The sequence below is a fragment of the Rhineura floridana genome, chromosome 8, assembly GCF_030035675.1.
Source record: "Rhineura floridana isolate rRhiFlo1 chromosome 8, rRhiFlo1.hap2, whole genome shotgun sequence".
Lineage (NCBI taxonomy): Eukaryota > Metazoa > Chordata > Lepidosauria > Squamata > Rhineuridae > Rhineura > Rhineura floridana.
In genome coordinates this window covers 122,776,480-122,794,721 of record NC_084487.1, presented here as the reverse complement: position 1 = coordinate 122,794,721, position 18,242 = coordinate 122,776,480, and the positions used below count along the sequence as shown (strand labels likewise).

Below are 18,242 nucleotides of genomic sequence, written 5' to 3'. Positions count from 1 at the left end.
TTTGTGAGCAAGACTATGCTCACCCCGATCCTGTGAACTGCCTCCTGCTTTCTCTCCCCTATTCCCAGGCTCCCCAGAAAACTCACCTTGGGCAGGTGGAAGAGATGGATGCTGCCTCAGATGCTCCCAGCCTCTGGCAGTGTCTTGCCATGACAGATGCAGGGGCTTATAGTTCTAGTCCACTCATCATCAGGAAAAGAGTGCCTGAAGTTGCCATCATGGCTTTCCCCCCTACCCTACCCTAACAATTCTGGGAAGTCTTGAGGCAGAAAAGGAGGAATCAGCAGCAGAGCAAGTGCTCATTCAACATCCTTGAGGGCTTTCCACATGTTTGATTGGAATGAGTGCAAAGCCTTGACCCAACTGAGGCTGATTTCAAAGATGCTTGTGCATTCCTGGTTTTAATCTGTCTTTCATATTATTTCCCATAATTTGTGGTAATTCACAAAGAACAAGCAAGCCATAATAGTGACCCCACATACAACTAAATTTAAGAATTGCAAGGCTAGATGGTCTTTTCGTCTCACTATTTTGAGATTCAACTCCATGTCTGTGGAATTTGAAGAAACTCCATTTCATGCCTCATCAGTCACAGAATGTTCAATGTCATTTTGTCTCAACAGTTCATCTAGGATCTAGTTCATACATGCTAAAATCTCCCATGCTGCAGTTGTTTGTAGGAACAAATATATGAGCAGACAGCGCAGCAGGTACAAAATTTGCCACTGATCTCATGCAGATTGCTGCTAGCAAGCTCCATGGCCCATTGGTCTCATATGCTACTTCTTCCATGCTCCTGTGGCTGCAAGACTGCATCCCATGGGGGATTTTAGCATATGGTCAACAGATTCACCCCCCTACAAAAAAAAAACAACTGGAAAAGAGCTTAGATAATGAACAAATGTTTTAAATGGACAAGTGGTTTTCTATCCTTTGCCTGTCTCAGGGACACATATTTCTTAAACAAAAGAGGATTTCCTAATTAGTGCTGACTGCACACTGCAGTTTCATCATCTTGGTCTGGCAGCATGAAGAGAACCAGGACACCAGGTTTAATAATGCTAAGTATTCCCAACTGCAACGTTTTAAAATACTCATTGACCCAAGGTTTCTCAGGAAGGTTGGAAACAGATGCTTGCTGCTGCATAGCCTACAGTAAATCACATCAAGAATTAATGTTACATAAAGCAAAACTTTTGTTTCTGGTGGAGTGATGACTTTGCATCACAAAGTTACCAACAGATGGTGTTGTCACTTTGAAAGCAGAGAGATAAGACAACAGAAACAGCTACATCCAGTCCATTCATGTTTTGTAACTTCAGGGGACGCTCAGTTCCCCAATGTAAAAAAACAATGTAAGAAAACAGGTTAATGCAGCCTGCTGTCTTCTTCATGCTAAGCATCTTCAAACCGTTCCAAGTTCTGCTGCACAAAACCCACAGAAGGTTTTGGTGACAAGATGTAGTTAAGAAAGGAGCCGAAGGGAGATCTAAAACACACACACACAAAGCTCAACTCTGCTTACGATAAATGAGTGTACAACAATCCTGAAAGTACTGTCGTAAACCTGACGGCCACTTTACATGCTACTAATTCGGAATACAAGAAATATTTAGAAGGTCTATACCAGCCTTTCCCAACCAGTGTGCCTCCAGATGTTGTTGGACCACAACTCCCATCTTTCCTGACCGTTGGCAATGCTGGCTGAGGCTGATGGGAGTTGTGGTCCAACAACATCTGGAGGCACACTGGTTGGGAAAGGCTGGTCTGTACAGTCCAGCTTTCTGTTTCAAACAGTAGCAAGCCAAGTGTTCAGCAAGCTCACAAGCAGGGCACGAATGAAGGTTGTCCCCATCACCTGCTGTTCAGGAGCATACTGCCTCTGTAAATTAAGGTTGCTTCATGAACAGAGGGAGTACGCCCATCACAACTGATAGCTACTATTAGACCTATCCAAAATTTACCTGGGAGACCAGGGTTCGAATCCCCACACAGCCATGAAGCTCACTGGGTGACCTTGGGCCAGTCACTGCCTCAGCCTCAGAGGAAGGCAATGGTAAACTTCCTCTGAATATCGCTTACCATGAAAACCCTATTCATAGGGTCGCCATAAGTCGGGATCGACTTGAAGGCAGTCCATCAGCAGCAGCATTCTTTTTAAAGGGCTGTCTAAGCTACCGGCCTTCACAGCATCTTCTAGCATGAGTTAATATATGAAGAGATATTGTAGTTGCCCAGCCCCAGTTCTCTTGGGCACCCGGGGCATTGGGATGGAAACCACTCTAGAGGAAAACTAAGGATGAGTACAAACAAATACAATGCATTATTTATTTATTAAAATATTATACCTTGCTTTTCAAGAAAGCATTTCCATAAAGCAGCTTACAACAATATTTAAAATTTCAACACTATTACAATATCATCATCATCATTCTCTTCAACTTTTGAGCAGCTACTGGAAACCTGGCCACGCTAAAAAAAATATACAATAGGAATATAATTTTAAGCTTTACCAACAGCAATGTTTGGGTTTCTCTGTGTACATACAGCCTGTGTATATGTGATACAAATAAAGGAAAAGAAACAGACCATGATGCTACGGTATTCTTAGTAGTTCAAGAATTTGGGGAAAAGAGAGAATGACAGGGAATGTCACAGACAGCTTGTTGTGTAGTCTTTTCAAACACTTATGAATTCTGATTATCATTCCTGTTTGCATTCACACTCCATACAAACTCCAGCCACAAAACAGTTCTCACCTTCCCACTCAGAATGAGTAGCCTACTTGTGTGTGGTGTATGGTGTGTGTTTGTTTCCAGTGCTGTCCATGTCTGTCTGTCTGTCTGTTTGTTTATATACCGCCCCATAGCCGAAGCTCTCTGGGCGGTTTACAGCAATTAAAAACATTAAAAACAAATATATAAATTTTAAAACACAAAAACAATTTAAAAACACATTAAATTTTTTAAAAACAATTTATATGAATAATTGCCATTTATAACAAATATTAGCCACCAACTAGACCAGCAAAGTAGAATTAGATCCATAAAATTAAGCTACCAACTGCAACAAAATTACTTTTCTCACCTAAATTAGGCTGCTGAAATGAAGACAGCTAACCAGGACTAGACTTCTGTGTGAACTGTGCATTTAATTCAGTTCAGGCACTGAAAACAACTTCTGAGGCTCAGAATGGGATCTGAGACACCATGTATTTTAATTCTATGTCTTTTGCACCTGGCTCAGATTGGTAGATCTTGGGGTACTAGTAAAAAAAGAAAAATAGACTCAACAAGCCTGAAGTCTGTTCATCTCTCTTTTAAGGCACCCAGTCAATATTTATGGGACATAAGGTATTACAGAGAGAGAGTGTCCTCCAGCCATGGTCAGGCATTTTTGCAAATGTAACACAAACTGTTAACTATTTATTATGCATATAATTCAGAATCACCTGCTGTTCAACTTGCAACTGATTTTCAAGCTCACCCTCATCCCTTGTTGTAAAGACTGAGCATAGTCATTCTCTTGCAACCATAAACCACAATCCTTAGTTGTGTTGCACGAAGACAGTAAGTGTGGTGAAAGGGGCTTTGGTTCCATGTGTTCAGCTCCACTCCAAAGTTGCAGAGCATAATTTCTGAAGTAAGGAGCCTCCTTTGGGTAATTATAGTCCTCTTCAGGCATTACCAATAAATGTTAAGTTATCATTTAAGGGCAGGGAGGACAAGCATGCTAGCTCCGTCCCCTCATCACCATTCCTATTGTTGGAAGTGTGTCAAGAACAACTCCTATTTGGTTTTCTTTGCATACCTAAGGAGAGATAGAGGGTCCTCCAGCTGGCTACCTAACCCTAACCCTAACCCTGCCTTTGTTCCTCTACCTGTCATCCTTCCATTGTAAACTGATACTCTCAGGGAACTGATATCACTTCCATCCTCTCCTTTCTTTTTCTTCTCCATCCAGCTAAGGGAGGGGAGACATTTTTGCCTTTGTTCCTCTCCTGTAGCATGGGGCGAATGACCAAGCCTGGCCATTCTTCCTCCAACTTAGTTAGAAATAGTTATGCCTTTACAGTCAACTATGTATTTCTATAAATAAAGTAGCCTTTTCTTATTTTACAAAGTCAAAAGTCTCAGTGATTTGCAGGGTAAAAGCCTGTTCCTTCCAGGTAAATCAGACAGCACACATAATTTCGCAGCATCTTAGTTAAATTCTCTGCTAACTCATAACACTTATCTCCCCCCAACTTATGGAGGGTGATCTTATGAAGTGGGGAGCTTCCTATACTTATGGAGGCTCCCTGTGTCTTTTAAAACCCTGGGCCTTAAATCATGTGGGTGGCTTCCACCAGTACAGCATGCACTCACTTCAGAAGATCACCCTCCATGATCTGGAGGGTAATGGCAACTGCTGTGAGGGGAGAGAGATGCTGTGAGGAGGGAGATGCACTCTATTATTATTATTATTATTATTATCATCATCATCTTTATTTATACCCCGCCATTTTTCCAAAACTGGAACTCATGGCGGCTTCCAGATAAAAAACACATATAATTAGAAACATACAAAGTCTACATTAAAATAAGATTAAACCATTTCCAATATTAAAACCATACACACATACAGCTAAAAGAGTTCAGACTCGTTTAAAAATGATATAATAGACATTAGCAATGCAGCACCTTTCACGCCCTATCCTTAGCCTTCAATTCCAAAGGCTTGTTGGAATAGGAAGGTCTTGCTTGTCGGCGGAAGGACTGCAAAGAGGGGGTCATTCTTACCTCCCTAGGAAGGGAATTCCAAAGCCTAGGGGCAGCCACCGAGAAGGCCCTCTCACACGTCCCCACTAGTCGTACTTGAGAAGATGTGGGTATTGAGAGAAGGGCCTCTCCTGAGGATCTCAGGGCCCGGGCAGGCTCATACAGGGAGATACGGTCTGATAAATAGCCTGGACCTAAGCCATATAGGGCTTTATAGGTCATCACCAGCACTTTGAATTGTGTCCGGAAACAGACTGGCAACCAGTGGAGCTTTTTTAACAGGGGGGTAGTACGGTCCCTGTAACCAGCCCCAGTTAACATTCTGGCTGCAGCACGTTGTACCAACTGAAGTTTCCGAACAGTCTTCAGAGGCAGCCCCACGTAGAGCGTGTTACAGTAATCTAAACGGGATGTAACTAAGGCATGTGTCACCGTGGCAAGATCAGACAGCTCAAGGAATGGGCGCAGTTGGCGCACTAATCTTAATTGTGCAAAAGCACTCCTGGCCACTGCAGAAACCTGGGACTCCAAATTTAACGCTGAGTCCAGGAGCACACCCAAACTGCGAACCTGTGTCTTCAGGGGGAGTGTAACCCCATCCAGCACAGGCTGTATCCCTATTCCATGATTCGCCTTACGACTGACCAGGAGCACCTCTGTCTTATCTGGATTAAGCTTCAATTTGTTCACCCTCATCCAGTCCACCACTGATGCCAGACACTGGTTTAAAACCCTATTGCCCCTCATGTGATAACAGATATTGGTAATGCATAAAGAAGGCTTGTGCAGGAAGCCTCCGCTATCTGCTTCAGAAATTATATTCAACACAACGGGGATCGGAAGAGCCGCATGACTTTAGGCAAAGGGCTATACACATCTCTCTCCCCCCCCCCCGGCCTCTTTAACCATGCTTGCCCTCTTCACACGAGTAGTGCCTGAAATTAACCTTTTCTGACATAGAGAAGGAGTGAGGTCAATGCATCTGGAAGCAGCAGCAATAGCTATGTTAGAGTGAGGCTTAGTATTGTAATAAAACCTATTGTACAGTTTCTCAAAACTGTTTCTCCCCCCCCCTTCAAAAAAGGCTTCTGTTTTATTTCCTCATGCTCAGGGTACTTTAGAACTTCCTCATTATTTCAATATGTATGGGGCTAAGGCTGACTGTATTGTTATGAGGGAGCTGATGGTGGCATGTGTTTTTCTTTCCATTAAATATTTCTCTAGGACTCTACAGCCTCCCCAGCTTGCTTCACTTCCCGCTCTTAAAAATCTCCCTGAGAAGAGTTACCTCACAATGTCTTCCTCTGGGCTCTAAATGAAGTGCGGGAAGCTGGAGAGGCTGGCTACCAAGAGCCTGAGACTGGTGTACTTACTGATCTTGTTTTTAATGGAAGCCTTTCTTTTCCATTTATTTTTTTGAATCCACACTGGCTTCTTTAAAAGTAAAAACCTCAAAAGTAAGGAAAGCACCATGAGAATTCCACCAAAGAGAATTCCCTTTCACAATGTTTGAATGCACTTTCTTTTCTCATTAGTTGATGGAGAATGGTTGGGGGAAACACAGGATACATTTTTATCACAGCCTTATTGCTAGGAAGGGTAGGCAAACATAATAATGTGAGGTGACTATAGCAGGGCTAGGCAGCTGAAGGTGACTGAAGGGACTGCACTTGCCTGGGAGACCTGCTTTTCCAGCCTCAAAGACCATCCCACTGCATTGGACCATCCATCCTTGAAGTTTCTGCCACTTGTAAGATGCTTCTGAATCATGAATTTCTTCAAAAATCAGTATTGGTATGAAAATATATACCAGACACCAATTATACCGTTCTTCTTAACAGATTTCTGCATGTTGATTCTGTACTGACAATTTATCACCAAAAGCAATTATTGGGGAAAGAGGCATGGCAAAACAGAACATAAAGCTGTTTGCAAAAATGCTAATATTTACAAATGCATTCTCAGAATGTGACTGTCAACAAATTGCTGAGTGATAAGGGACCTCTTTCTTACCTCATTGTTAACATTAGTCAATATATGTAAGCAAAACAAATGGAAAGCATTTGTTTAACGAAGTTACACTTCACAAATGTACTTTAGTAAGGAATAACTACCTCACACTTAATAGGACTGGAAATGAAGCCAGTCCTGAAACAAATCACTGGCAATCAACAACACAGTAAAATGCCAGTCAATGAAAGTAACTACTTCTTATTATAAAGTGGGACGTATTTATGCCTGTCTTGCATATATTCTTCCCTCATTTTATTGTTTTCTGCAGTGATGTCATTGAAAAGACTGAAACCCTGTTTAGCCATTTAAAAGTTAAGCATTTATCTACAGGAATATTTGAGTAATGTGGATTGAAATGAACAATAAACACATCTTGGCTGGGTGAAATATTTTAAGAGAACTATTCAAACTTTTTTAAAAAAGTTTAAGTAATCTGAATCCCAGCTGTGTATAATTTATGCCATGTCTGAAACGACAATAATCATTTCCTTCCCAATAATCCAAGCTTCCATTCAAAAACAAGTGCCTGTCCTCAGGCTTCTCAAAGAGAGTGGTCCAGTTTACACAGTCCAATTAGTGAATTGTGCATACGGTCAGGTAGATTTGCCTATGGCAAATTCACCATAACTTTTCTTTTCCCCTTCCAATACATTTTTTTAATGCCATGGTGGAATGCTGTCCCTAGAGAGGTGCCCCCGGCACCATTTTTGTCAGTTTTTAGGCACCAGCCTAAGACCTTTCTGTTTACCCATAACTTTAGTGAATTAATTGTTGCCTGTTATGGTGGTGCTTATCTTTTACTGGGATAAGTAGGACTTGGTCCTTATTAGTATGTGTCTGGCTGAGCATTTTATGTATTTTCTATTGTTATTCTTTAAATGTTGCTGATTTTAAATTGCTTTTATGTGTTGCATTTATTTTGTTAAGTCACTTTGGGGCATTTTATTGTATAAAGCAAAGGTGGGAAAACGTTTTAGGTTCCAGGTGACCAGATCCCCTGCGGGCCAACCTTGAGAGGTAGGCAGAAACAACACACCTGTCAAACTGCTGACAACATTATGACATCACATGATTGACAGGTGGGTTGCCCTGTCCACCTGTCAAAATCCCTTGCACTTGCAAAGCCTGACCATGGCCCTCCTTTCAAGTCCCACAATCAGAGCTTGAAAGGTGTGGCACAGGGCAGTCATGGAAAGCCCACCCTGTCTGATCCCTTCAGCCTCCAGAAAGGATCAGTACAGGGTAGGCTTTCCAAAGCAAGCAGACCCAGGTTTTTTCTTCATCACTGTGTGACAGAGCAGTCCCTCTCACAGCCCATGCCTGCTTCTAGTAATGAAGCAGTGATGAACAAACAGGCACTTGTTTTGCACCATTGTTTCAAGTAGTCACCCTCAGCCAGTGTGTGTGTGTGTGTGTCTGGGACAATTCTGCTTGGTGCTGAGTTTGGAAGTGCAAGAGAGCTCCCTGCATCTGGACAGGACTTTAATCCCTGCTCAGCTGGTGAATGGAAATTAAATCCTGCTGCACAGTCAAGGCAGGATTGAACCTTGTCCTCCCACTTGCAGCAAGTGGGTGTGGTTTGGGGGAAATGGCCTCAGGGGTCAAATTGGACCCTTTGGGGAGGCATGATTGGCCCAGAGGTTCCCCATCACTGGTATAAAACACCTGGTAAAAGAAATAAATAATATTGGGCTTTTAAAAGGCTGGGCCATGCCAACTCCAAATTTTAAACATTATTTGGAACTCAGGTCTGATCTACATGTTAGCATTATTAAGTAGATGCCCCTTGAAATAGTCTCCACACAATGTTTTGTCGACAACAGTCATTACATGGAGCATAGCTCATCGCTATGGTGACTCCAGAAAGTGGCCCAATAAGTCTCCTAGTCTCTTTATTGGAGGAGTAGCTCCTTTTTGTTTGTGGCTTTTTGTTGTCCAGTTTGGTGGAGAGACAGCTGTACCATCTTCACCTTTGAAAGCCCCAGAGCCACCAAGAGCCACCTGCCTGTCTTCGCCACCGCATCATTTTTTGCCACCGCCCTCCCCGCTGGGCCTCTCGGCGTCCAGCCCGGCCATGATGGCGGACCTGTACCAACTCTCCGATGATATGAGCTCCAGAGCCAGGGCCTCCCCCACGGGCAGATCCATCTCTACCCCTTTCCTCTCCTTTCTTCTCCCAGCCCATCGTTTCCACCTTTGCAATGACCTACAACAGCCAGAACGTCGACCGCTTCATGCCCGTGATCAGGTTGAAGTACTGCTCAACATGGACAACATCTATGTTGGCAAAAAGCTGGACTGCTCCTGCTCCTTTTCCTGTATTAGGACTGGCGGATGCAGTACCAGCAGGACACCTCAGTGGTATCATGTTTTGATGTCAACATATTGATGTGAGAACTAGTAGACATTGTCTAATTGTTAGGAATTTATTAGGAAAGTGTGAGTTGTTGCATTTTCATTGAAAGTTGTTATTGTTGCTTTTTAATAATGTTATTACCTTGATATTTAATGTTTGTAAATTGTACTGTTTTTATTGATATGTATTTCTATATTTCTGTTTATTTTTTGTAAGCCACCTTGAGGACCTTTTGGCCAAAAGGCAGGATAGAAATAAACAATAATAATAATAATAGCTCACTTGGAACATCAAGGGAGATCATGAACCTCTGGAGCAAAACCACCTTCTGAGTTAAAAAACCCTTTCCCCTAGCCTCCTTGGCATGAGTTTCTAGCTGAGATGTATTAACAGTTAGAACAATAGACTGATGGTCCTTTTCTGGGGCTTACAAAACCCACTACCACCTCACCTCATCTTATGGAGTATTTCCATACCACTTCTGCACACCACTACTAGTATAAAGACAACGGCTGGTGCTACGTTTTGTTTTTAAAAATCTCCATAGTTAGTCACATCATAATAACTCTGTATGTGTTCATTAATGTCAAATATTGAATGCTAATACTAACATTGCACTCAGTAACATTAGTACAAGCCTAGAAACACCATGTGATTAATCACAACAAAATGTCAACTACTGCAGAGTTCAGTCTGTCCTTGCTGAAAAGCGTGAACTACAATTTCCATATAATTTTGTTATTTTGTACTTGGCACCCACAGCAACATCCTCTAGACTATGCAGTTCAGATGGGTGACAATAATGCTACACTTGTTTGATTAGCACCAACAGTATTTGCCCATTGTTCTTCTGGCTGAACGCTGCATTCTTTGGATTGGGAGAAAGACAATTGCTGTTCCCAGGGTACAAGCAGGTATGCTCTTTCTAATTGCTTGGGCCTCCCCTCCACATTGCTCTGTCCGCCACAATCAATACTGCAGCACAAGTGTTACTGCTTACGCATTATAAGAAACTTGCACTGTATGCTTTTGATCAGGGCATACCATACACACAGGAAAAAAAAACCTTTAACCTGACAAACACATTTTCATCATGTTGAAGAATACATTGGGACACATGCCAATTGACTTGAGCACAACTAACCTGTGGATCTAGGGAGAGGAATTTTTCACATAAAAGTATTGCCAGACTTATTATGTATTACTGGTTCCCTGTAACACTTGAAGAAAAACATAGTGAAATGCACTATTAATTTTAACCAGTGGAACAAGATTTATGCCAGCAAGTGAATGCAGAAGCTGTTAATACCAGCAGTACCCTAAAAGGAAACCAGCCAAAACTGGCAGCTAATCTGCATGCTGCGCAGAAGTACAAGAGGAGGTTTGTTTATTTAATTCAGTGAGACCTCCATAATTCTCATCACCACCACACACACTCAAAGAGAGCCAATATCGAGGTATGCCTATTTTATTGGAACTGACTGCTGAACATTATGATGGCTACAGTATTGTACCCATTTATATGTGTGAAAGTCAATTTGAGATCAATAGAATTTTATGAAAGTGCCTGATTGCAGCAATTATTTCCAACAAAATTGTTTGATTAATAGTTGCTAGGGTAATTTGAAATCCTTGTAACCAGAGAGAGGGGGAGAGAGAGATAAAAATTATGTGTATGGAGGGAGCTGGAGAAATCAATCCAGCCATTTCCTTTCAGTGAGAACAATCGATGGCTTAATAACCTAATGCAAGACTTGGTTGTTCACATTATGAGACATTACTTTTACCTCTGGGATAGAATGAAACTTGGGTAGGACATTATAAGTGGACAGGCACTACAGGAATGTTCCATCAGCACTGCAGGCAAATCTTTTGGTGCTAATGTTCAGACTGACGCAGCGAAGTCCATCACACACACACACACAAGAATAATCTCGAAGATATTTTCTTATGGTCTATTAAATCAAACCTAACCTAAAGTACTGTTCAAGCAAAACACTCAGACAAATTAGAATACTCAACATTCTCATTTTTCTCCTCACAACCTATAGTCCATTCCATTCAATAAATAATTACAGCCAGTGGAGTCCCCTCACCCCCAGCCTTAAGGATGTATATTGAAGATCACTTAACCTACATCAGTTTCATCTTGGCAACCTGTAGACCACCTGTCATCATAATTGGCTCAAGTTAGTCAATGGAGTTGGTTTCCCCTTTTAAGTGCATGCCTATTGTTGAAATGGGGGTTCAAACTTACAACTGTGTGGGAACAGAACCAGTGAATGGTTAGCAATTACTCTGGTTCATATGTGGCCATAAGCTGTCTACTATGTAGATTTCAGATCCTACTGAGGTTTTTAAATGAGGTGGCTATAGTATGAAGCTAATTATCACCACCATCCCTGACTAAAGCATGTTATTCAACTTTAATAATGTGAAACCACAACAACCACCTCAAGTGGTGATTAAAAAAAGAAAATTGAGAAACAAAGATTAATGCAGCAGTCTTCTGATGTGTAAAGTCTAACCAGTTACTCCACAACAGTAGTACTGACCATAGTCCAGCTGCTCTGGTTTGAGGAAAGTACTTGTGCAATGCAATTCTATGCAACAGATATATAAGGATTGCACTGGACGGTGCAATGTAATCCTATACAGCAGGCATGTTACTCCTAGGTATACAAGTTTTCAACCTTACATAGCCTGTTGTTGCAAAGAACTAAGCAAACACCCAGCCATGCTCACTAAAAGCCACTGCATGACTCTATGCAAAAACAGCTTTTCATCAAATCACATCATGAGCAAATGAGGAACGAATCTGACTTATTGGTTTGCAGTAAATAAAGACGAAAGCAAATGTAGGGTTTTAAACTCTGGGATTGGGAAAGATCAGATTGTTTCTTTCAGATACCTTCACAAAAATAAGAGTTAAGAAATAGTTCAGAAAGGCACAAATATTTCCTAGTCAAGTAACATTTGACTTTGGGCTATATATTTAAGCTGGAAGCAGACTGTTACTGGCAGTCAGTCAGTTTAATTACAGTGTGATGACACTTGTTCGTTTGGAAGATGATTCATCTGGCTGCTTTAGGAATTCAGCCCAGCTCCCCTCCCCAGAATACTCAGGCTAGATCCAAAGAGAGAGGGGGGATGGGGAGAGAGATTCAATTTAGCTGCTTAATTCTTAATGCATCTCTTAGGGGGCCAGTCTTCCAGTGGCAAGGCAGTATATACGCCAGTTTGGCATGGCCCAGCGTTTATCTGGGGAGCAAATATGTGCAAAGTTGGTGCTTGTTCCTTGTTCAGTCTGGTTCCGCACCTCTCTGTTGAATAAGGATTCAACTTCAGCCTCCTGGATTGTTACCTGGTGGAAAGCACAACCCAGAGGAATGGCAATACATGGCACACTGAATTTGGTTGCTTCACAGAACATTTACGTTTTTAGGGGGCAAACTCTCCAAATTACGGCATCTGTGTCGCAGGCTAGTTGAACATACTCCAGGTGTTCAGTGCTATGTTATTCTCATTCACCGGCACCACCTCCAGACTGCTCTATAACACTATCTAGGCATACTTGCTAAGCACGAAAATAAAATAAAATGATTTTTCTTCTCTGTTGTCTGCATGTTCAAGACACTCAAGTTTCTGGCTGGTGTAGCACAACTGAAGTGCACATGTTAAAATGGAAACAAAATTGTCTTGTCAAGGCAACTCTCCAAAAAAGGCATCAAACATGTCTGGGAGAAAAGGCACTCAAGGTTGGCGGCACAATTCCATGCCACTGAGGCCACTTTTTTTTTTTAAAGGCATTTCACAAAAATTAAAGTACTGTCTTACCTTTATGTGGCAGGCGTAACCTTGGCTGGCTTGTATCTGTCGCGTGGCATCCAGTCCACAAGTCTAGAAAAACACCAGACAGTGCCACGATTAAGAGGTCTGCAGCTGCCATGCTGTCCCAGAATAATGAGGATGTTCTTTGTTTTATTGGCTGCTTTTCCATCTGATTAATAAATCAGTAATATTAAAGATCAGAAGTTCCACTTTTTCACTCTTTCAGAGTACCTAGATCCCCACCCCCGCCCCCTTGAAGCATTTTATGGAAAATCCTTCAGGGGCGATTCACAGATCTCCAGAGAAGCAGTCATTTTCTTCTTCTTCTGACAAAATTCACGAAAGAAAGAAAGAGGACAAGAAAGAATCCTCCCCTAAGACAATTGTTTATACACAAGCGAGGCGTTAACTCGGCTGTGTTGCGTCTTCTCGAGCACGGCTGCAGCAACTCTGCGACTAGATTCGAGGAAGAAGCAGCAATTTTCAGCCGCTCCAAGGCAATTCATTCAGAGACCGGGGGGGGGGGAGAGAGAGAGAGACAACCCTCCTCTCTGGTGCTCTCCAGAACTCAGCCCCTTGCTCGGACTTGCCAAATAACTCTTCCCCCCCCCTTTCTAACTCACCTTCTCCACTCCGCCCCCCCCTCCAGTCCTTTTGCTAACTGGAACCAAGAAGAGCTATTGGAATTGCAGGATCCACCCACAGCAGGGATGCCGACGGGGAATGTCAGTTTGCTGCATTCACCGGCAAAGTTCAGGGAGAGATGGAGAGGCGAGGTGCACCCGGAGTAAGCTTTCCCGTCCACGTGCTGATGTGCCACCGCGGTCATCCCAGGAACAGTCGCTTACGAGGCCAGATTTCTCTCCCCACCTCCACCCCTCTCCACTTTGGGGAAATGCAGAAGAAAACATATTCCAAAGCCCAGTTTTGATTCGCCGCCACCACCAAACGCTGAAAACAAATCTGTCTGATTCACAGTTTGAGCTCTTGAAATATCTAAAGGAATGTGTGAACGTGTGTATAAAAAGACATAATTTTATCGACGGACAATCAGTTGAATAATTACAATCTTAGTTTAACAAATCAATTGACTGTAAATGAAATTGCATTTAGCCATATAGGTATCTTGTTGGGCATATTAAAGGAAATGTAAGGGAACAATGTAATACATTTTTAATACATACTTTTAATACATTCTTTTTCATTTGCCATCCACATTGCAGAAACATACCAGAGCCCAAACGGCCTTAAACAAACACACACCTTTAACTTGCAGTCCCATTGATTAAAATAAGCTTTAGGCTACAATCCTGTACACAGTTACTTAGAAGTAAGTCCCATTGTACTCAATGGGGTTTACTTCTGATCTATAGGTGGGGGAACAGGGAGGAACAGAGAGATCACAGTAACAGATTTACTTGGAAGTTAAGTCCCATTGATTTCAGCTGGATTTGCTTCCAAGTACACCTGTCTGTTTTGAGCTCCAGTATAGATCAAATACTTTTTACAGCTTGTTATATATATACAGCATCACCAAACAAAAAATGACTGAAATTATCTTTCTAGGAAGATTACCAGTCTAGTGCAGTCACTCAGTAAAGCAAGGTCTTATACATTTCAGGCCCTGCTCGCCCATCCCAAAGGACTCCGTTACGCTCAGGTCCTACTTGCAGGCTTCCCGTAGGCATCTGGTTGGCCACTGTGAGAACAGGATGCTGGACTAGATGGACCTCTGGCCTGAACCAGCTGGGGTTTTCTTATGAGTATAGTGCATGTCTGAAGGCAGAGGCATTATACAAAGAAACTGAAAATGACAGGAGCAGCTGCTTTCTGCCCTTTCTCATTAATGTCTAAAGTGGCAGAAGGGACTTTAAAACAAAAGGTGCGCAATGGTGAAGGTAAGCTCGGGAAGCTGTGATCCTCAAGACGCTGTTGGACTCCAACTCCTATTAGCCCCAGCCGGCTAGTATGGCCAATGGTTATGGATTATGGGGGTTCTAGTCCAGCAACATTCCTATTTCATTCTAAAAAACAGAGTCCCCCACACCCCCTTCATTTCCCCCCCCCTCACATTTATATCCCATCTTTTTCCATCATGGAACCTAAGCCAGTGCATATGCAGTTCCAAGACAGTCACCCATCCAGGCACTGATCAGATCTAGATCTGCTTAGCTTCAGCAAGGTGTGGACCTCATGTGCCTTCAGATGATGCAAAGGGCAGTGGCAGCCTTAGGTTTTTGAAAGCCATGGGCAAAGCCTTTGGTCCCTTTAAACATACAAAAGCAAGTCAGGCATAACATTTCACTTAATACTATATATGGAGCTACGATGAAAGTATGGATAAATGTATCATAATATATTTATTGTGGTCAATTTATTTATTTTATTTATTTTATTACATTTTTAGACCGCCCTATAGCAATAAGCTCCCAGGGCGGTGTACAGCATGATAAAACAGGTTAAAATACAAAAACACAATAAAACATAATTAAAAATTTTCAGTTTTAAATTCAAATTTTTAAATTTTTAAAATGCCTGGGCGAAGAGGTAGGTCTTTACCTGGCGCCGAAAAGATAGCAAAGAAGGCACCAGGCGTATCTCATCAGGGAGGGCGTTCCATAGTTCGGGGGCCACCACTGAGAAGGCCCTAGCTCTAGTTATCGTTCTCTGTGCCTCCCTATGCGTTGGGACACGGAGAAGGGCCTTCGACGTTGAGCGCAGCGACCGGGTAGGTACATAGCGGGAGAGGCGTTCCGCCAGGTATTGCGGTCCGATGCCGTTAAGGGCTTTATAGGTAAGAACCAACACTTTGAATCTGGCCCGGAAACATATTGGTAGCCAGTGCAGCTGGGCCAGGACAGGTGTTATATGATCAATTTTTTTTGTCCCAGTAAGAACTCTGGCCGCAGCATTCTGCACCAGCTGAAGTTTCCGAACCGTCTTCAGAGGTAACCCTACGTAGAGTGCATTACAGTAGTCCAATCTAGAGGTTACCAGAGCATGGATAACTGTGGCAAGGTTCTCCCTATCCAGATAGGGTCGTAGTTGGGCTACCAGCCGAAGCTGGTAGAACGCATTCCGTGCCACCGAGGCTACTTGAGCCTCCAGTGACAGGAGCAGATCTAATAAGACCCCCAAACTACGGACCTGCTCCTTTAGGGGGAGTGTAACCCCATCTAGGGCAGGTCGGACATCAACCATCTGGGCAGAGAGCCCCCCCACCAACAGCATCTCAGTCTTGTCAGGATTGAGTCTCAGTTTATTAGCTCTCATCCAGTCCATTATCGCGGCCAGGCAGTGGTTTAGTACATTAACAGCCTCACCTGAAGAAGATGAAAAGGAGAAGTAGAGCTGCGTATCATCAGCATATTGCTGGAAACGCACTCCAAATCTCCTAATGACCTCGCCCAGCGGCTTCATATAGATATTAAAGAGCATGGGGGACAGAACTGAACCCTGTGGGACCCCAAATTGGAGTATCCAGGGACTCGAGTAATGCTCCCCAAGCACCAGCTTCTGGAGACGATTCTTGAGGTAGGAGCACAGCCACTGCCAAGCAGTGCCTCCAACTCCTAAGTCCGCAAGACGTCCCAGAAGGATACCATGGTCGATGGTATCAAAAGCCGCTGAGAGATCAAGGAGAACCAACAGAGTTACACTCCCTCTGTCTTTCTCCCGACAGAGGTCATCATACAGGGCGACCAAGGCTGTTTCTGTAGCAAACCCCGGCCGAAAGCCCGATTGACATGGATCCAGATAATCAGTTTCATCCAAGAGAGCCTGGAGCTGGTGAGCGACCACACGCTCTAAAACCTTGCCCAGGAACGGAACATTTGCTACCGGTCTATAGTTGTCAAGATTTTCAGGGTCCAAGGAGGTTTTCTTTAGGAGCGGTCTCACCACCGCCTGTTTCAGGCAGGGTGGTACCACTCCCTCTCGTAAAGAGGCATTGATCACCTCCTTGGCCCATCCGGCTGTTCCGTTCCTGCTAGCTTTTATTAGCCATGAGGGGCAAGGATCCAGAGCAGAAGTGGTCGCCCGCACCTGTCCAAGCACCTTGTCCACGTCCTCGAGCTGAACCAACTGAAATTCATCCAATAAAACAGGACAGGACTGTGCTCCGGACACCTCATTAGGCTCAACTGCTACAATATTGGAGTCAAGGTCCCGGCGGATGTTTGCGATCTTATCTTGGAAGTGTCTCGCAAACTCATTACAGCGGGCTATTGATGGTATTATTGCGTTCTGAGGACCAGAGTGTAAAAGTCCCCGAACAACCTTATAAAGTTCCGCTGGGCGGTTAGAAGATGACTGAATGGAGGCAGCAAAGTACTGCTTCTTCGCTGCCCTCACCGCCTTCACATAGAGCTTGGTAGAGATCTTCACAAGTGCAATTTTTATTACAGCTGGAGTGAAGAATGTTATTTAATACATTACATCAAGACTACACTGCAAATACATTAATGCAAGTCATAATCGAAAAGAAATGCGCCTTTAGCTTCATATGTGATGCTCTTAATATTGAGAAACAGCCAAAAAGAAAAGAAAAAACTAAAAAAACCATATTGTGTGATAAACATGGTAGGAGGGAGATTTGGTGATAGCCAGTTCACTGACAAACAACAGTATAGTAATTAATCTTTGAAGAGTCAATTTTCTAGTACCCTATTTAATGAAATGATCTTTTTTTAAATTTCTTGGAAGCAAAGTCTTCAATCAAATCACTCTGATCCAATTTTATGTTCAACTGCAAATCAGTGCTAATCCTACAAAGCATTCTTGCAAAATAGAAGAGTGCAGATTTGTGTTTTATCACTTTCAGCTTTGAAAATGACTTCTGACCAGACACAACAGTTGCAGGTGCGGTGAGAACAATGTGAAGTAGTGCACATATATATTAGGGCAAATACTGTGAATATCATACTTATTAATACATTGAAGGGCTGCCAAAGCTTTGCCCCTCACACTAATCAGAAGAAATGAGAGGTAATATGGTGCAATCCTATGTGTTTACTCAGAAGTCACTCCTACTATATTCAGTAGGATTCACTCTCAAGCAAGTGTGCATAGGATTGTTGTTCTTTAGGCAAGGAAGTCTGCATTTGGAGTGGGGGAGCCCCAGCCTTTTCCTGCTTTAAGCAGATATTCTGCTCAACAACTGAGCTACCTGCCAGTGCCAATACCTCCTTCTTCATCTTATAGTCAAAGGCAGCAGAAAAGGCTGAAGGAAGGTAAACATTCCTCAACTCTGCTGAGATTACAGTGTGAATCAATAGCTGTGA

At 42.9% G+C, this 18,242-nt stretch overlaps 1 protein-coding gene across 2 annotated transcripts in view; it reads right to left on the bottom strand.

Moving 5' to 3' along the window:
* Positions 1–13,783, bottom strand: part of SEMA3E (semaphorin 3E) — a 264,507-nt gene extending 250,724 nt beyond the window's left edge. The window contains exons 1-2 of one of the 2 annotated variants that reach the window (XM_061582315.1): positions 13,584–13,783; positions 12,967–13,129 (exon numbers count right to left, since the gene is read on the bottom strand). In XM_061582315.1, the coding sequence (XP_061438299.1) occupies positions 12,967–13,129 (163 nt within the window). In that variant the 5' untranslated portion in view covers positions 13,584–13,783. The remainder of the gene's footprint in view (positions 1–12,966; positions 13,130–13,583) is intronic. The other variant, XM_061582316.1, reaches the window with a different exon arrangement.
* Between the last annotated feature and the right edge of the window lie 4,459 nt (positions 13,784–18,242).